The 15,208-nt window shown below is 35.0% G+C and overlaps 1 protein-coding gene across 1 annotated transcript in view; it reads right to left on the bottom strand.

Moving 5' to 3' along the window:
• The window catches only part of PIK3CB (phosphatidylinositol-4,5-bisphosphate 3-kinase catalytic subunit beta), a 154,995-nt gene that overhangs the window by 51,275 nt on the left and 88,512 nt on the right, over positions 1-15,208 (bottom strand). Inside the window, exons 10-13 of the mRNA XM_090284267.1 lie at positions 10,778-11,029; positions 8,904-9,000; positions 5,688-5,818; positions 4,070-4,120 (exon numbers count right to left, since the gene is read on the bottom strand). Coding sequence (XP_090140393.1) covers positions 4,070-4,120; positions 5,688-5,818; positions 8,904-9,000; positions 10,778-11,029 — 531 coding nt within the window. The remainder of the gene's footprint in view (positions 1-4,069; positions 4,121-5,687; positions 5,819-8,903; positions 9,001-10,777; positions 11,030-15,208) is intronic.

Below are 15,208 nucleotides of genomic sequence, written 5' to 3'. Positions count from 1 at the left end.
CACTATCCAGACGAGTAGGAAGGGGCAGAGACAGGGAGACACGCAGAGAGGCGCAGACAGGCATGGAGAGGCAAGAGGTGGTCGCACATCCACATGCAGTAGATAACAATCTCAAGGGATACCTTGGGAGCAAGAGATCCCAGCCCTAGACCAGACCATACAGTCTAGGGTTCCACCACGAGCAAGGTAAGTCCCCATACTTCTGGCTATAGAAACCAGTGGGTTTTGGGGCAGTGGAAGAAACTGCAGAATTCTCAGGAGTCTCCTCTTAAAGGCTCTGCAACAGACCGAGGACTTAAACAGACTCACTTCCTCTGGGATTCAGCATCAGGGCAACAGCTGGAAGGGCACCAGTGGCATATGTGGAGAAATTTATGTGATTGGCATCATGGTAAGTACTGGGAGACAACTTCCTCCCATGCAAAACTCCAAAGGCTGGGCAGCAACAATGTGCCCTGAGTCCTCCCACACACAGAGCCAGAGAGAGGTGACACATGTTGTCCCACCCTGGTGATTACCTCAGGCTCCACCCCACACATCTTACAGGTGCACTTTTCTACAACAGACCATGCTACTAAGACAGGGAGTCAAAGTAGATCTGCCTAATACACAGAAACAACATAGGGAGGCTGCCTAAATGAGGAAACAACAAAATATGGCCCAAATGAAAGAATAGAACAAAATTCCAGAAAAAGAACTAAACAAAATGAAGATAATCAACCTATCAGATGCAGAGTTCAAATCACTGGTTATCAGGATGCTCAAGGATCTCACTGGTTACTTCAACAGCATAAAAAAGACCCAAGCAGAAATAAAGGTTACATTAAGTGAAGTAAAGAAAAATCTAAAGGGTACCAACAGTAAAGGGCATGAAGCCAAGAGTCAAATAAACAATTTGGAACATAAGGAAAAAATAAAAATTCAACCAGAACAGAATGAAGAAACAAGAATTCAAAGAAACAAGGATAGGTAAGGAGCCTCTTGGATATCTTTAAACATACCAACAACCGAATCATGGGTGCCAGAAGAAGAGGAAGAGCAAGAAATTGGAAATTTATTTGAAAAAATAATTAAAGAAAACTTTCTTAAATTGGCAAAGGAAATAGACATACAAGTCCAAGAAGCAAAGAGTCCCAAACAAGTTGGACCCAAAGAGGCCCACACCAAGATACATCATAATTAAAATGCCAAAGGCTAAAAATAAAGAGAGAATCTTAAAAGCAGCAAGAGAAAAGCAGAGTTACCTACAAAGGAGTTCCCATAAGACTATCAGCTGATTTCTCAAAAGAAACTTTGCAGGCTAGAAGGGACTGGCAAGAAGTATTCAAAGTGATGAAAAGCAAGGACCTACAAAGTAGATAACTCTATCCAGAAAAGCTATCATTTAGAATGGCAGGGCAGGTAAAGTGCTTCCCAGACAAGGTAAAGCTAAAGGAGTTCATCATCACCAAGCCCTTATTATAGGAAATGTTAAAGGGACATATTTAAGAAAAAGAAGAATATCAAAACTATGAACAGTAAGATGACAACAAACTCACAACTTTCAATAAATGAATCTAAGAAAAAAACACAAACTAAGCAAACAACTAGAACAGGAACATAATCACAGATATGGAGGTCATATTGAGGGTTATCAGCAGAGATGGGGAAAGGGCTGAATGGGGGGAAAGGTGCAGGAATCAAGAAGCATAATTGGTTGGTACAAAACAGACAGGGGGACATTAAGAATAGTATGGGAAATGGGGAAGCCAAAGAACTTACATGCATGACCCATGGACATGAACTAAGAGAGGGAGGGGACTGCTGGAGGGAATGGGAGTACTGGGCAAAAGGGGAGAAAGGGGGAAAAACTGGGAAAACTGTAATAGCATAATCAATAAAATATATTTTTAAAAAATAAAAAAAAGAAAATAAATGAAATCCTAAAAAATAAAATAAAAAGAAATGCAAAAAGTAAAAACTTCCACAGTGTAGGCAGGATTGTAAATTTACCATCTTTTACGATATGCAATTTGGCAGAATTCTTACAAAAAGAGTACATATCTTTTGATCTAATCATTTCATTTTTAGGAATTCATCCTATAAAATACATATATGTATAATGAAGTATGTACAAAATAGTAATTGCAGCACTGTTTTAGTATGGAATAATTGGAAGTAAGCATAACCACCACCAATAGGGGTATGTAATGAATACTAATAATTAATGCCAAGGAATGTTAGAAAGGCTTAATATACAGACATGACAAGATCACAAAATACATTAAATGAAAAGGGGAAAGATTATATAATGAAAAGTTCATTGATTTTTTTTTAAAGGTACTGGCATTTACACATAAAGGTATTTAAATGCATACATAGCACTAAGTTTAGTAGCTACAAGCTAAACTGTTTAGTTATCTCTGAGGAGGAAAGTTTCCGGAAGTTACAGAAAAAGCTTTCATTTTTGGTTTCACAATTTATTAATTGTATTATATACCCAATTTTTTAAATGGGGGTACATCAAACCTGAGCAAGAATATTACAGCAATATTAAAACTAATAAAGGGTTACTAAAAATAGAATGAAGATATCCCTATATAACTATTATCTCTTAAACTTAAACTACAATTATGTGCTTCAGGAACTGCCTGACTGATGTGTATTGTTGTAATAAACTTCTTTTGCTTCATTACAGGGGACTTCTCTTAAAAGTATTTGTAGTAGCAGATAACTTGCACTACAGTGCTACAAAAATTTTTTAAAAGATTTTACTTATTTATTTTTAGAGAAAGAGAAAGAGAGAAAGACCAATGTGAGAGAGAAACATCAACTGATTGCCTCTTATATGTGCCCCACCCAGGGACCAAACCCACAACCCAGGCGTGTGCCATGACCAAGAATCAAAACAGTGACCTTTTGCTTTGTGTGACAACGCCCAACCAACTGAGCCAAACCGGTCAGGGCAACCTATAGAAATTTTTGAGAACTCTAATGGCAAAGCAGAACACAGCCTGTGCCAGATATTTCTCCAAGTAGCCAGCATTATATATTGCTTTGATTCACTGCAAACAACAAAGACATACACATTATCTCCATTTTGCCTGTCAGTCTCTATATAATTACCGATCTATACAGAATGACTTTACTAAAAATGGCTTTACACTTAAAAGTTGTAAACTGATGACATGAAAAGAGAATATCAAATTAGAACTCAGCAGTGTTGAACTTAAAAATTTTTTTTAAACTAAAAAAGACAGATGATAGAAATACTATACATATATTGTGGGCTAAGTAAACAAAAGTAATCTGTAATGTTTGGGCAGAAAAAATGAGACGTGTGTGTGTGTGTGGGGCAGAGACTGCTGTTTTTCCTTCAATATGCATTCTCCTCGTCTTCCTTTATTAGCTACAACCTCTTACTCTTAGCCAAGCACAGGACTGGCCACTTAAAGACTACATTTCCAAGCCTCACCTGTAGTTACGGATGACCATGTCACAAAGTTATGGCTAATGAGATGTAAGCAGAAATGAGGCATGTCACTGATATTCTCCAAAAAAAAAACCAAAAAAAAAAAAAAAAAAAGTGTGGACGCTAGTCTTGTTTTTCCTGTTTTTGCTATAGAAAGCTCAAGCACCAATATTAAACCATGAGATAGAAACTACATGTTAAACATGGCAGCACACCAAGATGGAAGAAACCCGGGTTCCCTGCACTGTGAAGTCTGGCATGATTATATCTGCTCTGTTACATGAGAAGAGAAAAAGAAAAATTACAGCCTCATTCTTCAACTGAATCATATTTACAAAGACCACATTGTTAATCTATAAGATGTCATAACATCCCTTACAAACTAGATGCTGAACTTGTGTTTATAATAGAAAAGGGCTTACCACTGAGCACAGACCCATTACAGACATCTGCTATTTAACAAAACATTAGTATGTCCATAGTCACGCATACTCACAGACTGTTCTTGCATATGAGTGTGGTCTTCTGTAAGTTCATTGCCATACGTGAGATGAAGGGAGCTAATAATAAGCACAACTTTATAATAAGAAAGGGCCATTTTAAAACCTTGGTACTTACTGATACGTTAGCACTATCGCTGCTTGCGATCTCAGCTGCCTTTTCGATAATCTGTTTAGAAAGAGTTTTAAAAAAATCAATTTTGGCTCCTGTGATTGTAAAATTTTAAATATAAATGACAACACGTATTTAGGCTAAATACAGTCTGGCATTTCTATGCTTTATAATGTAAACATGAATTTTAAATGCAAAATGGTATAATGCAGTGATTCAGAATCTTCAAACTAGGAATCAATCAATGGCATTACTATAAGGTACTTTGACTCCTAGGATGCACTAGGATCATCTGTAGATAAAATGCATAGTGGTTTGCATATGGACGTGGAAAAAATTAATATAGGTAAATGTCTTCTGATTAAGAAACTAAAAAGGTATACAAGTTACTAAAGAGAAAGTTTTGTCATTTGTCATGTTTTTTTTTTAATTAACAGATATCATAAGTGTAAAGTAATGTCAAAAGAAAGCCTAAAAATATTTTTCAAATCATTAAGTTCCAAAGGGCTCTAATTCTTGAAGGGATGGGATCCCAACCATCCAGGAAAATCAGTAGTAAAGAATCTGAAAATCCATATCTGAGTTACGTAATCTTAAGCTAATAATTTGTCTGCATCCTCATGTATAATATGTAATGATAATTCCTACCCTATTTCATAAAGTTGTTACAATGACCAAATGATATTGTGGTTATTAAAATTAGGCAAAAAAATAAAATTGATTTGAAAAGCAAAATGTACGCGAGTGACTACAGGAAGAAAACATTTTTTAAAATGTGGACGACTTTCTCGTTTTATATTGGTATTATCTGATTTGGTGTTTACAACAATCATATAAAAACTGTACTATTATAGGAAACCAAGTAAGTATAAACATATTTAGTATAACATCATTTTTTAAAAGTAACTGGTCCTCAAATGGATTAAGGAAATAGAAGAAATATTATTATTTGAGAATTTGCTCAAAGATTTTATCATAAAAATGAGCATCAATCATATCCAAAACAAAGATACCAAACCTGAAGATAAAACATGACAGCTTAGCTCTGTTAGCATATAACTTATTGCAGCCCTCTTTTAAGCCCCCAAAATATACTCTCCTTATCCCCTATGTATGCAGCTTTATACTAAGGAAGTACATTTAGAAATGGAAGTGCTGCTATAGATCCAAATAATAGTACCTTGGAAGTCCTACTAACAGTAATCTTTAACATAAACCATCCTTTCTTTGAATACCAACTCTAACGCACCAGTGATTATGAATTTAATCTCTGAACCAACATACTGGCATGTTTCATTGTACATTTCACATATTCAGAATTACATATAAATGCCCTTTTAAACTGAAAAAAATCCTCTGAGAACAATTAATGATTTCCTCATTTAAAAAATGAGGAATCTGAACTCCAAAGAAAACGTATCTCAAGTGATCAGTGACAAAGCCAGGACTAAACAGACTTTCGGCTCCCTGCTCAGTGGTCTTTTCACTGAACCAAGATATCAATTTATGTGATGTTTTGAAATAGGAATAGAAATAGACATACATTACTTAAACTAAACTAGAGCCAGAATCTAATAATTCAATTATTCCATGTATAGTATAATCCTTTAAAATATTAGCTTACCTTATCAAAAGGAGGGTAATAATAAGGTTGTTTTTTATTATCTGGGAATTTGATATGTAAAGCTGTTGCATTTTCAGTATATGGATTTGTTTGAACAGTTCCCATTGGATTCAACATTTCTTCAAGTTCATCTAAAACATACAAACAATTTTGATTCTTCAAAAATATTTTTGAAACTAAAATAAAATAAAACTTTAATGGATTTCAACCCTGAAGATTATTTTAAAAGTATGTCACCCTAAGGAAATTTGGCAATTTTATCAATAAGCCTCTAATTTTCTGTTAATGCTTAGCACAAAATTTGAATCAGAGTTTATACATTTTTAAATGAGAAAATTAACAAAAATTAGTAGCTACCTCACTCCTTTCTTCAATTTGGTTTCTTAAAAAAAAAAAAAAAAAAAAAAACTTACTTGAAACTGCTCTCCCATCATCAAAATCAGGTGGCCCATAGGAGTCATTATTTCATCACTGTACACAGATTTCTTAATCACATGTAATCTGATTTCCATGGCCATCACAGTACTCAAACTGATTTTTTTCAAAGTCATCAATGACATTCCTTTGACAAACTTGATCTTCCTCGATTATCCCAAACTGCTGATACAGTTAAACACCTTCTGGTAGTTTCTGTAACACTCCACTCAAGTGGTAATTCTTTAACCTCACCACCTACTTCTTTCTTCAAGGCATTCCTTCCTTTTCTCTACCACTCTAAACACAGTCCATTCACAAAACTGCGCATGGGAATCTTAGAATTTCAGGGTTGTCATAAAACCCTGGAGTTCATATAACTTTCTCATTTCATAGATAAGTGAACTGTTGAAAAGACAGGAAACCCAAGGGGGGAGAAAAGAGCACAACCTGAAGCCTCCCCTCTCTAAACAAATTCCTCTTTTCCTATATTGATTTTTAAGTTATTCTTTCTGTTTATTTCCTGAAAAAGTCTGTCTAGGCCCAGTGTCCAGATAGTACATACAATCAGAATTATCTCTCAAAGCTAGAAAATGTTTAAAAAATTTACAAGTTTCACTTACTTACCATAATTCTTTGCCCATCTTTTAAAAATACTCGGTCTCACAGATTCCATTTTCACTGGACTGAAGCAATTCTCATAATTTATACACCTCTAAAGCTGCCTTCTCAGCAAATTATGATCCTATATTTGCTAACTAGTAGCATTATATTTATTTGCCCTAGCAAATGCAACCTATCTAAAAGTCAAATGTAGCACAGTATTCTTATCAGCCCCAAACTTATGGAGGTAACCATGCTTAAAAGTGATCACAAAGCCCTGGCTGGGTGGCTCGGTTTGTTGAAGCATTGTCCCATGCACCAAAGGGTTATTTATAGGTTTGATCCCCAGTGAGGGCACATGCCTAGAGGTTGCCGGTTTGATCCCTGGTTGGGGCGTATACATAAGACAGCAACTAATTTTTCTCTGGCATTGACGATTCTCTCTCCCTCCCTCTTTTCTCCTCTTCTTTTCTCCCCCTGCCCTGCCCTGCTCCTGCCTTCCCCTAGCTCTAAAATCAAAGGACATGTCCTCAGGGAAGAATTTTTTTTTTTTTTTTTTTAATGATCATAAAAAGGGCACTCTAATATATCACAAGTGCAAAGTACAAATTGGTACAATCTCGAAGACGGCAATATGTGATTATCAAGATTACAAATGGATTTATTCTTTGACTCAATAAAGCCACCTCTGGGAATTTATCTTAGCTATATACCCACATATAAGCAAGGTTATTCCTTATGACTATTAAAACTATCAAAAGATAACTCTGCTTTAAGAAGCAGCAGCAGCACTCTATGTAGAGAGAAAAGGTTAAAAGGGCAAAAAGCAGAACACTGCACAGAATATGCTGCTTTATGGAAGAATTGGGAGAAAAACAGAAATTTACTTTCATATTTCCTAGTGTATACATGAAAAACTCTGGAAAGACACAAAAGCAACTAATAAATATGATTACTGATTACCTAGGAACTCTAGATGATAGATTATTTGTAATTCATTGCTAGCTTGCTCCTACTAGGGATAAACGTGACATTTCTAGAGTTAATACATATAGTGCAAATGTGTTCATTTATTATTTTTCATCTTACATTTTGTTAGAGATAAAGCTAAATTCATGGTATGCCAAGTTAATACCACCAAAAATTTCTAAAAATACTAACAGGTTGCTTATGCTTCTGGAGAACATGTGTGAGCCTAAATTAAGATTTACAAAAAAGTATAATGCTGAAGTGCATAATTTTACTCTAAATGTGAAACTGTAGTCCCTCTTAAGAAATGTGTACATGCGCACTGTTCTCCTATGTTTTGAGAGTAATGTGATTAGTGAAAATTACTGGAGGTATATGCAGGAAAGGATAGGAATAACAAAACATGCACACACATAAAATATTAGAGTGTGAGACATGTATAAACATGTCCAAAAATAACTAATTGTAATTTATGTCCAAAACAATTATGTATGTGTCCAAAAACAATTTCTCAGGTAGCAGCTATTAATACATGAATATTTTCATAAGTCTGTGATCCACAAAATAATTTTAAAATGCTAGTTCAAGATTTTACTAAATATCTATGAAGACAGAAAAAAGTCTCACTATTATTAATACAAGTTCTACACTAAAAAATTCCACACTTGGGAAAGAGAATAGAGTAGGAGAGTCAAGTAGTCTTTTGTACAAATCCTAGATTTGAACCAATTATGTAAGACAGACAGATGTTTACATTCCTCATCTGTAAAATGGAGATAAAACCATCAATCTTATAGGGGTAATTTAAGTTGTATTTGAAAAATATAAGCATGTAAAAGGTGCTCTTCTTAGCTCATATTTCAGGCTAAAGCATTTTACTAGTCTTCCCAAATTAGTGAATGTTCCTTCTACTAGTACAGAAATTTAGTACATCTAGGAGCAATAACAAAAGACAGTGTTATAAAAGACATTATTCCTTAAGAGAAATTCTCAATCACCTATAAATATAAAATGTTAACAGCAAGAACACATTTATTAAAATAACAATATATGCAGATACAAATCACTTTTGAATATATTAAAATAATCTATGGAAATTTGTTTTAAAATAAACAATAAAGATACAAAATGGTCTCTTAAGGACACTGAAAGGAAACATAAGGAAACATTAACAAGGCCACTGTGCCAAAGGTTACTCTTTAACACTAAAAATTAGAAAGTAAATCTTACCAGGAAATGAAGACCAGCTGTGCAATATTATGTCTCCAGATCTCAACTGTCCTTTAAAGTCAAAAACCATCGTATTTACCCATGCTACAGGATAATGCTGTTGAAAAAGACACCACTGCATAAATACGCTAAGAATGAATTTTAAGATGTGAACATGTACATGCCCTTTGTTTAAATATTTTTATTTCTAAAAATTTCTAGAGTTCTAGACGATCCCCCATCCCCGCAAAAATAACAAAGATGTACATGGTAAAATGTTCAATTCCTTTAAAATGGTTGAAAACTCTAAAAGCCAATTAAAATTTCACAATAAAACAGTACATCCAAAAAAAGGAGAATATTTGTTGTACAACCACTGAAAATGATGAGGAACTCTTAATGATTCAAGAAAATTTTTTTGGCCCCAGCCAGGTAGCTCAGTAGGTTATAGAGCGTCAACCCAATATGCAAAGTTGGTGGGTTCAATTCCCAGTCAGGACACATACAAGATTCAGTCAATGAATGCAAAAATAAGTGGAATAGCAAATTGATGTTTCTCTCTCTTCCCCTCCTTTTCTCTCTCTAAAATCAATGAATAAATTTTTAAAAATATTTTAAGAAAATATATGATATGTTGTCAGGTTGTATGTTTTAAGAGCTTTCATCATATATAACTAGGAGAAGGCAATGTACCTAGGTATCACAGAATTTATATTTCTACAAAGGAAGCACCAAGCTGAAAGGACTTTTATGTAGACACTTTGGCTAATTAACAAGGTCAGTGTGTCAAAAATTCTTATAAATACTCAAATGCTTTGAGTAAAATTCTATTATCAATGGGGGAAAAACACTAAGAAAGTAACTCTTCTGTGACTTTTTCATGAAAATAAAAATTTTAAATTATAGCAACCAGAGAAAATATTATATTCTAATGTTAAGAATAGAAGGATATAAATCTACATAACTAAATGTAGTAATCAAGTTTTTTAAGGTATAAAACTTAATGTCCCTATCTCTCAAAAAATGTTTTTCATAAAGAAGAAAAATAAAGACTTGACTAAAAATATTAAATGAAAGACAACATAAGAAAAAAATCCAATACCCTTTATCCACAATTTCAAAATCAAAGAAATGAAAAGTAAAGGTTTACTCATAACTCATTTTTGATACTTTTAAAAAGTGGCCAGAAATAACATGAAATTAATAGTTTTCATTTGCCTCATTTAATGTGAGTATTAATATATTTCTAAATACCGATATGTTTGATTACAGATGAGTCCCAGATCCCTCAAGGTATACTAAGTGAAGTACAATCTATGATCTTTTAAAAATGCACAAAATTCCAAATCCTCCAACATATGTGGCAGCTGAAATTTCAGTTAAGAGACTGTGGACCAGTGATTTTTAAACTTTCCTCATTCTGCCCTGGCTGGTGTGGCTCAGAGGATAGAGTGCTGGCCTGCGAACCAAGGGGTCACTGGTTCGGTTCCCGGTCAAGGCACATGCCTGGGTTGCTGGCTGGGTCCTCAGCTAGGTGCATGCAGGAGGCAACCACACATTGATGTTTCTCTCCCTCTCTTTTTCCCCTCCCTTCCCCTCTCTAGAAATAAATTTAAAAAAAATTTTTTTTAATAAAATTTCTTCTTTTTCACCTACAGCTCCTAAGAGGTAAACATTTATAATAAAGCACTTCTAGTATGACATTTACTAAAATATATTTGCCAAAAGAGAAATGAATGACCAGAATATAAAAATAAGATCTGAGGGACCAAAGTTATATAATTTCACTTATATTACTCAATTATGTCAAAAGGTCTTCAAAATTATTCTATTATAATGTTATTCCATCAAGTTATTCCATTTTTAAAGTGTTTCAGAAGTTAGTATATAATTACCACTTTCCCAGATTTCCTGATGGTCTGGTATTTTGAGGCGTTAATCGTTTTAGTTGATTTCTTCGTTTTCACTTTATCCAAAACTGCATATACAGCAAAACATAATCTAGCCATTCGTGGCAGGTCACAAGTATTAATATCAAATTCCAGTGGTTCATTCCAAATATGATCATTTTTCCCTGATATCTCTGAGCTTACAATGGTTTTACACAGGAGTTCCGTACCATGAAAAAGGCCAGCCCTGACATGAACCTGTAAAAAGGGAGACAAAAATAAATACAGAATCATGAATACTGCACCACTGACACACCTCTAAATCTGGAGAATGAAGAAATATATACTGGGAAAAGAAGCACCTCAACTCCAGAAAAGACTATTTGCCCACAGAAGCATGAGACTGAAATTGATCAGTATTTTATTAACTAAACTGTTTAACCTATTTTTCACTTACTAAGTAGGCTAGCTAAAAAATGCCGGGGTCCTCAATGGTACAAACAGGTCTGAAGAAGCCAAGATAAAGGTATAAAAAACTACTGTCATATGCATACTTTCACTGACTTCATTTACTTGGAGACTTGTCTGACTCTTCTGTATAGTTGAGAAGGAAGGGGTGAATAAAATGTCTCCAAAGTCTCTTTCTACGTCTAAACAATTTATGAATTGGTAAATATAAGTAGCCAACTAAAGATATTCTATCCATATTTATGATTATCCTACACATCATCTTTTGTTTTTCCCAGAGTGATGTCAGACATACGTAAAACGTCCCAGAAAATTTTACTCATTCATTTATATAGTGGTTTTTAAAGATATAATCTAATTATCTCCAATTTAAAGGTGTATGAGAAGTAGAACTAAAAACAGACTCAATGAACTGCATTAAACATTAAAGTCAAATGTTTTTATATCAATTATTCAGATGTGACATTAGCACATAGTGATACTCAAATATTTACTGAATAAACAATTACCTACGTGGAATTCTTTAGGTTTGTCTTTCTTAAATTTAAACAAAACCTTTTCAATAAAAATTTTGACTTGTTATGAGTTACTATCCTAATTTTGTGAAAATACTTAATACCTACTTTAGATATTAAACCATTATTTTAAATAATGATTTATTTTTGAATATTGATAATAGCATCAATTTTTATTATATTTATAATATATTACAATTATGAATTTAAAACCTATTAAAACAATGTTATGTCAGCATAAATAAAACTACAGATTAGTAGGTTACACACTTCATAATGTAATAGGGAAAGAATGGCTTATTTTAATAAATATTATTCATTCATCTAACCCCTGCAAAATAAACACAAATGGATTAAATGGTCAATTATTTTTAAAAAAATATATAAGAAATATTGTTAAAAAGCTATCAAAATAATTACTGAAGCTGGTTCATGGAAGTTGATTATACTATTTTCTCTATTTTTATGAATGTTCAAAATTTTCCTTAAAATTTTTTTAAAACTTAAAGATGAAAATTATTTACTCCAAATACAAATTCTTATATATAACACAGTAAGGATTAAAGTAATAGGGATTACAAAGGTTTTTTAAAAACATTTGCAGTAAACTTTCAAGCTAACAGGAATTTTTACCTATACACACAGCTGATTCCCTTCAACTTCATAGGAAAGAGGCTACTTCACCTCATTTCAACTTCCCAAGTACTTAGACCTTGTTCCTTTGCTCTTCTGCATTGAGAAAAAAATGTACTTGCCCAGCCCCCAGCAGGCTATAGCCTATGCAAGTCTTTTCCATATCAAACTCAAACAAAAATCTTCCTTAGAATCTAACTAACCATAACCACCTATTTTCTCTGCCATAATGAGAATGGCACCAGCATCTACTTAGACACTCTATGTCTCTTACTTTCAATACATCATGATGCCTTGCGTACCTTGCGTAAAAGAGGAAAATGATATGCAGTGTAATCTTAAATGAAAAATGAGACTTCCGGCCAAGATGGAGGCTTAGACGGACACGCTAGGTCTCCCTCTACAACTAGAGAGGAATACAACTACTTCAAAACAAAGGATAACTAGAAATTCCAGAAAATAAAACTACACGGAAGCCCAACATATGAAGTTATAAAGCAGCGGTGCCATTTGGGCACGTAAGAGTTAAAGAGGGCAGTGCTGTTTGCGGTCGCACCTGGAGCGGCGGGGCGGCGAAAAATCCCTGCTGCGGTCAAGCCCCTGGCGGTGCGCGACCCCGGCGCTGGGGAGAGCGGCCGCCGCATCGCCTTGAACAGTGAGGCCCAGGGGGGGCGGGAGGACGGATCCCGGTCTCCTAGCTGAATAACTGTGTGAATCCATCTTGGACCCCCGCCCCCAAAGAAAGCACCACAGGGCTGCGAAATAGGTCGCAGACAGGCGCCAGTCGCTGAATTGTGACGCGTACACAGGCACTGCCCCTTACAGCCGGCCCAAGAAAACAAAACGCATCTGTCAAAATGAGGCAGACAACTACAGAAATCCCGGTAGCACAGCTCACCAGGCAACAGATAGAGAACCTGACAGATGAACAGATAAGAAACCTGTCAGAGGCTCAGTTCTGGGCCATTGTTATCAGGTGGCTTACAGAATTCACAAAAGAGCAGGAAAAAGATAAGAAAGAAGCGAAAAACATTCATAACGAAAGGAACAAAACCACATACGAGACAGATGGTGAGGAAAAAAAATCCAGAGTTCATTTCAACAAACTGGAATATGGAGAAGGAACAAGCAGTCAACCAATGCAGCGAGAGGAAATGGGAAGCAACAATGAGAGGATCAGAAACCTCTGGGACAGCTATAAAAGGCCCAACATAAGAATCATTGGTTTGCCAGAGAGCGAGGAAGATGAACTAGAACTTGAAAAATTGAGTGAAAATATAATAAAGGAGAACTTCCCAGACTTGGGGAAGGGAATAGACTTGCAGGTCCAGGAAGCAAGGAGAGTTCCCAAGAGACTGGACCCAGGGAGAACCACTCCAAGACACATTATAATCAAAATGTCAAAAATTAAAGATAAAGAGAGAATCTTAAAAGCAGCAAGAGAGAAGAAAAGAATTATGTACAAAGGGGTCCCAATTAGACTATCAGCTGACTTCTCAAGGGAGACCCTACAGGCAAGAAGGGACTGGCAAGAAATATTCAAAGTAATGAAAATCCAAAACCTACAACCACGAATACTCTATCCAGCGAAATTGTCATTCAGAATAGAAGGACAGAGAAAGTGTTTCCAGGACAAAATAAAACTGAAAGAGTTCATTAGATCCAAACCACTGTTATATGAGATGTTAAAGGGACTGGTTTAAAAAACAGAAGCTAGGGAGATGAAACAAAGGCAAACTAAACAGGCAACGAGAGTGGAAAAGGAACTGTGGGTACGGGAAGCATATTGGGGGGAGGTCAACAGGGAGGGGGAGTGGGGAGAGGGAGGGAGATGATATAGGAATTGGGGATCATGGTAGGAGGGAATGGAATAGACGGAGAGAGGTTGGGAGGAACTGTATGCACAACTAATGGACATAATCTAAAAGGGGGGGACAACTGGAGGGAGGGGGGCCACCGGGTGGAGGGGAGCAGAGGGAAGGGAAATTGGCACAAATGTAATATTTTAATCAATAAAACACATTAAATCTGAAAAAAAAAAAAGTACTTTACCTATAATTAAATTTAATTTAATTAAAAGTCCCTGTGCCTTAAAAAAAAAAAAAAGAAAAATGAAACAGGAAAATACTATATATACTCATTAAAAGAACATTCACATTTTCACCATGTGAAGGAAAGAATATAAATAAAAGTAGTTTAAAATGAGTAGCAAGAATATTGGTAACCTTGTATTTTACTTTATAATGTTTTTTTTTTAAGATTTTATTTATTTATTTTTAGAGAGAGGAGAAAGAGAGAGAGAGAGAAACATAAATCAGTTGCCTCTCACATGCCCCCAACTGGGGACCTGGCCTGCAACCCAGGCATGTGCCCTGACCAGGAATTGAACTGGCAACCTTTGGGTTCACAAGCTGGCAATCCACTGAGACACACCAGCCAGGGCTATAATGTTATCTTTAAATATTTAAAAATTAATATTTTACAGAGTACCACATAAAATAGCTCACTGATCTAAATTTAAGATACTATTCACAGACAGAACACCAAATTCCAAAATCAATCCAAAATTGATTCAATTTAATAAAAGTATGGATGAAAATGGAAATATTTTTGATATTACTTTTTTTTTTTTGCCATGCATGTTCCCAGGAGCCTGATGCTCCATCACCAGAGGCTGATTTATTGATATCACTTTTAAGAAACAACCATTCAACCTGCTTTTAAACAAAGTTTCAAGATTGAGTAGGCACAGCCTTGAGCAAACTTTATTTAAGTCCATACCTCTGAACTGCTTTACATTATACTTCCTTGTGTTCCCTGA

Source organism: Furipterus horrens, unplaced genomic scaffold (genome assembly GCF_987537825.1).
Source record: "Furipterus horrens unplaced genomic scaffold, mFurHor1.1.pri manual_scaffold_7, whole genome shotgun sequence".
Classification (NCBI taxonomy): Eukaryota; Metazoa; Chordata; class Mammalia; order Chiroptera; family Furipteridae; genus Furipterus; species Furipterus horrens.
Note: the sequence above shows the minus strand (reverse complement) of the source record. Positions and strands in the feature narration are given on the sequence as shown.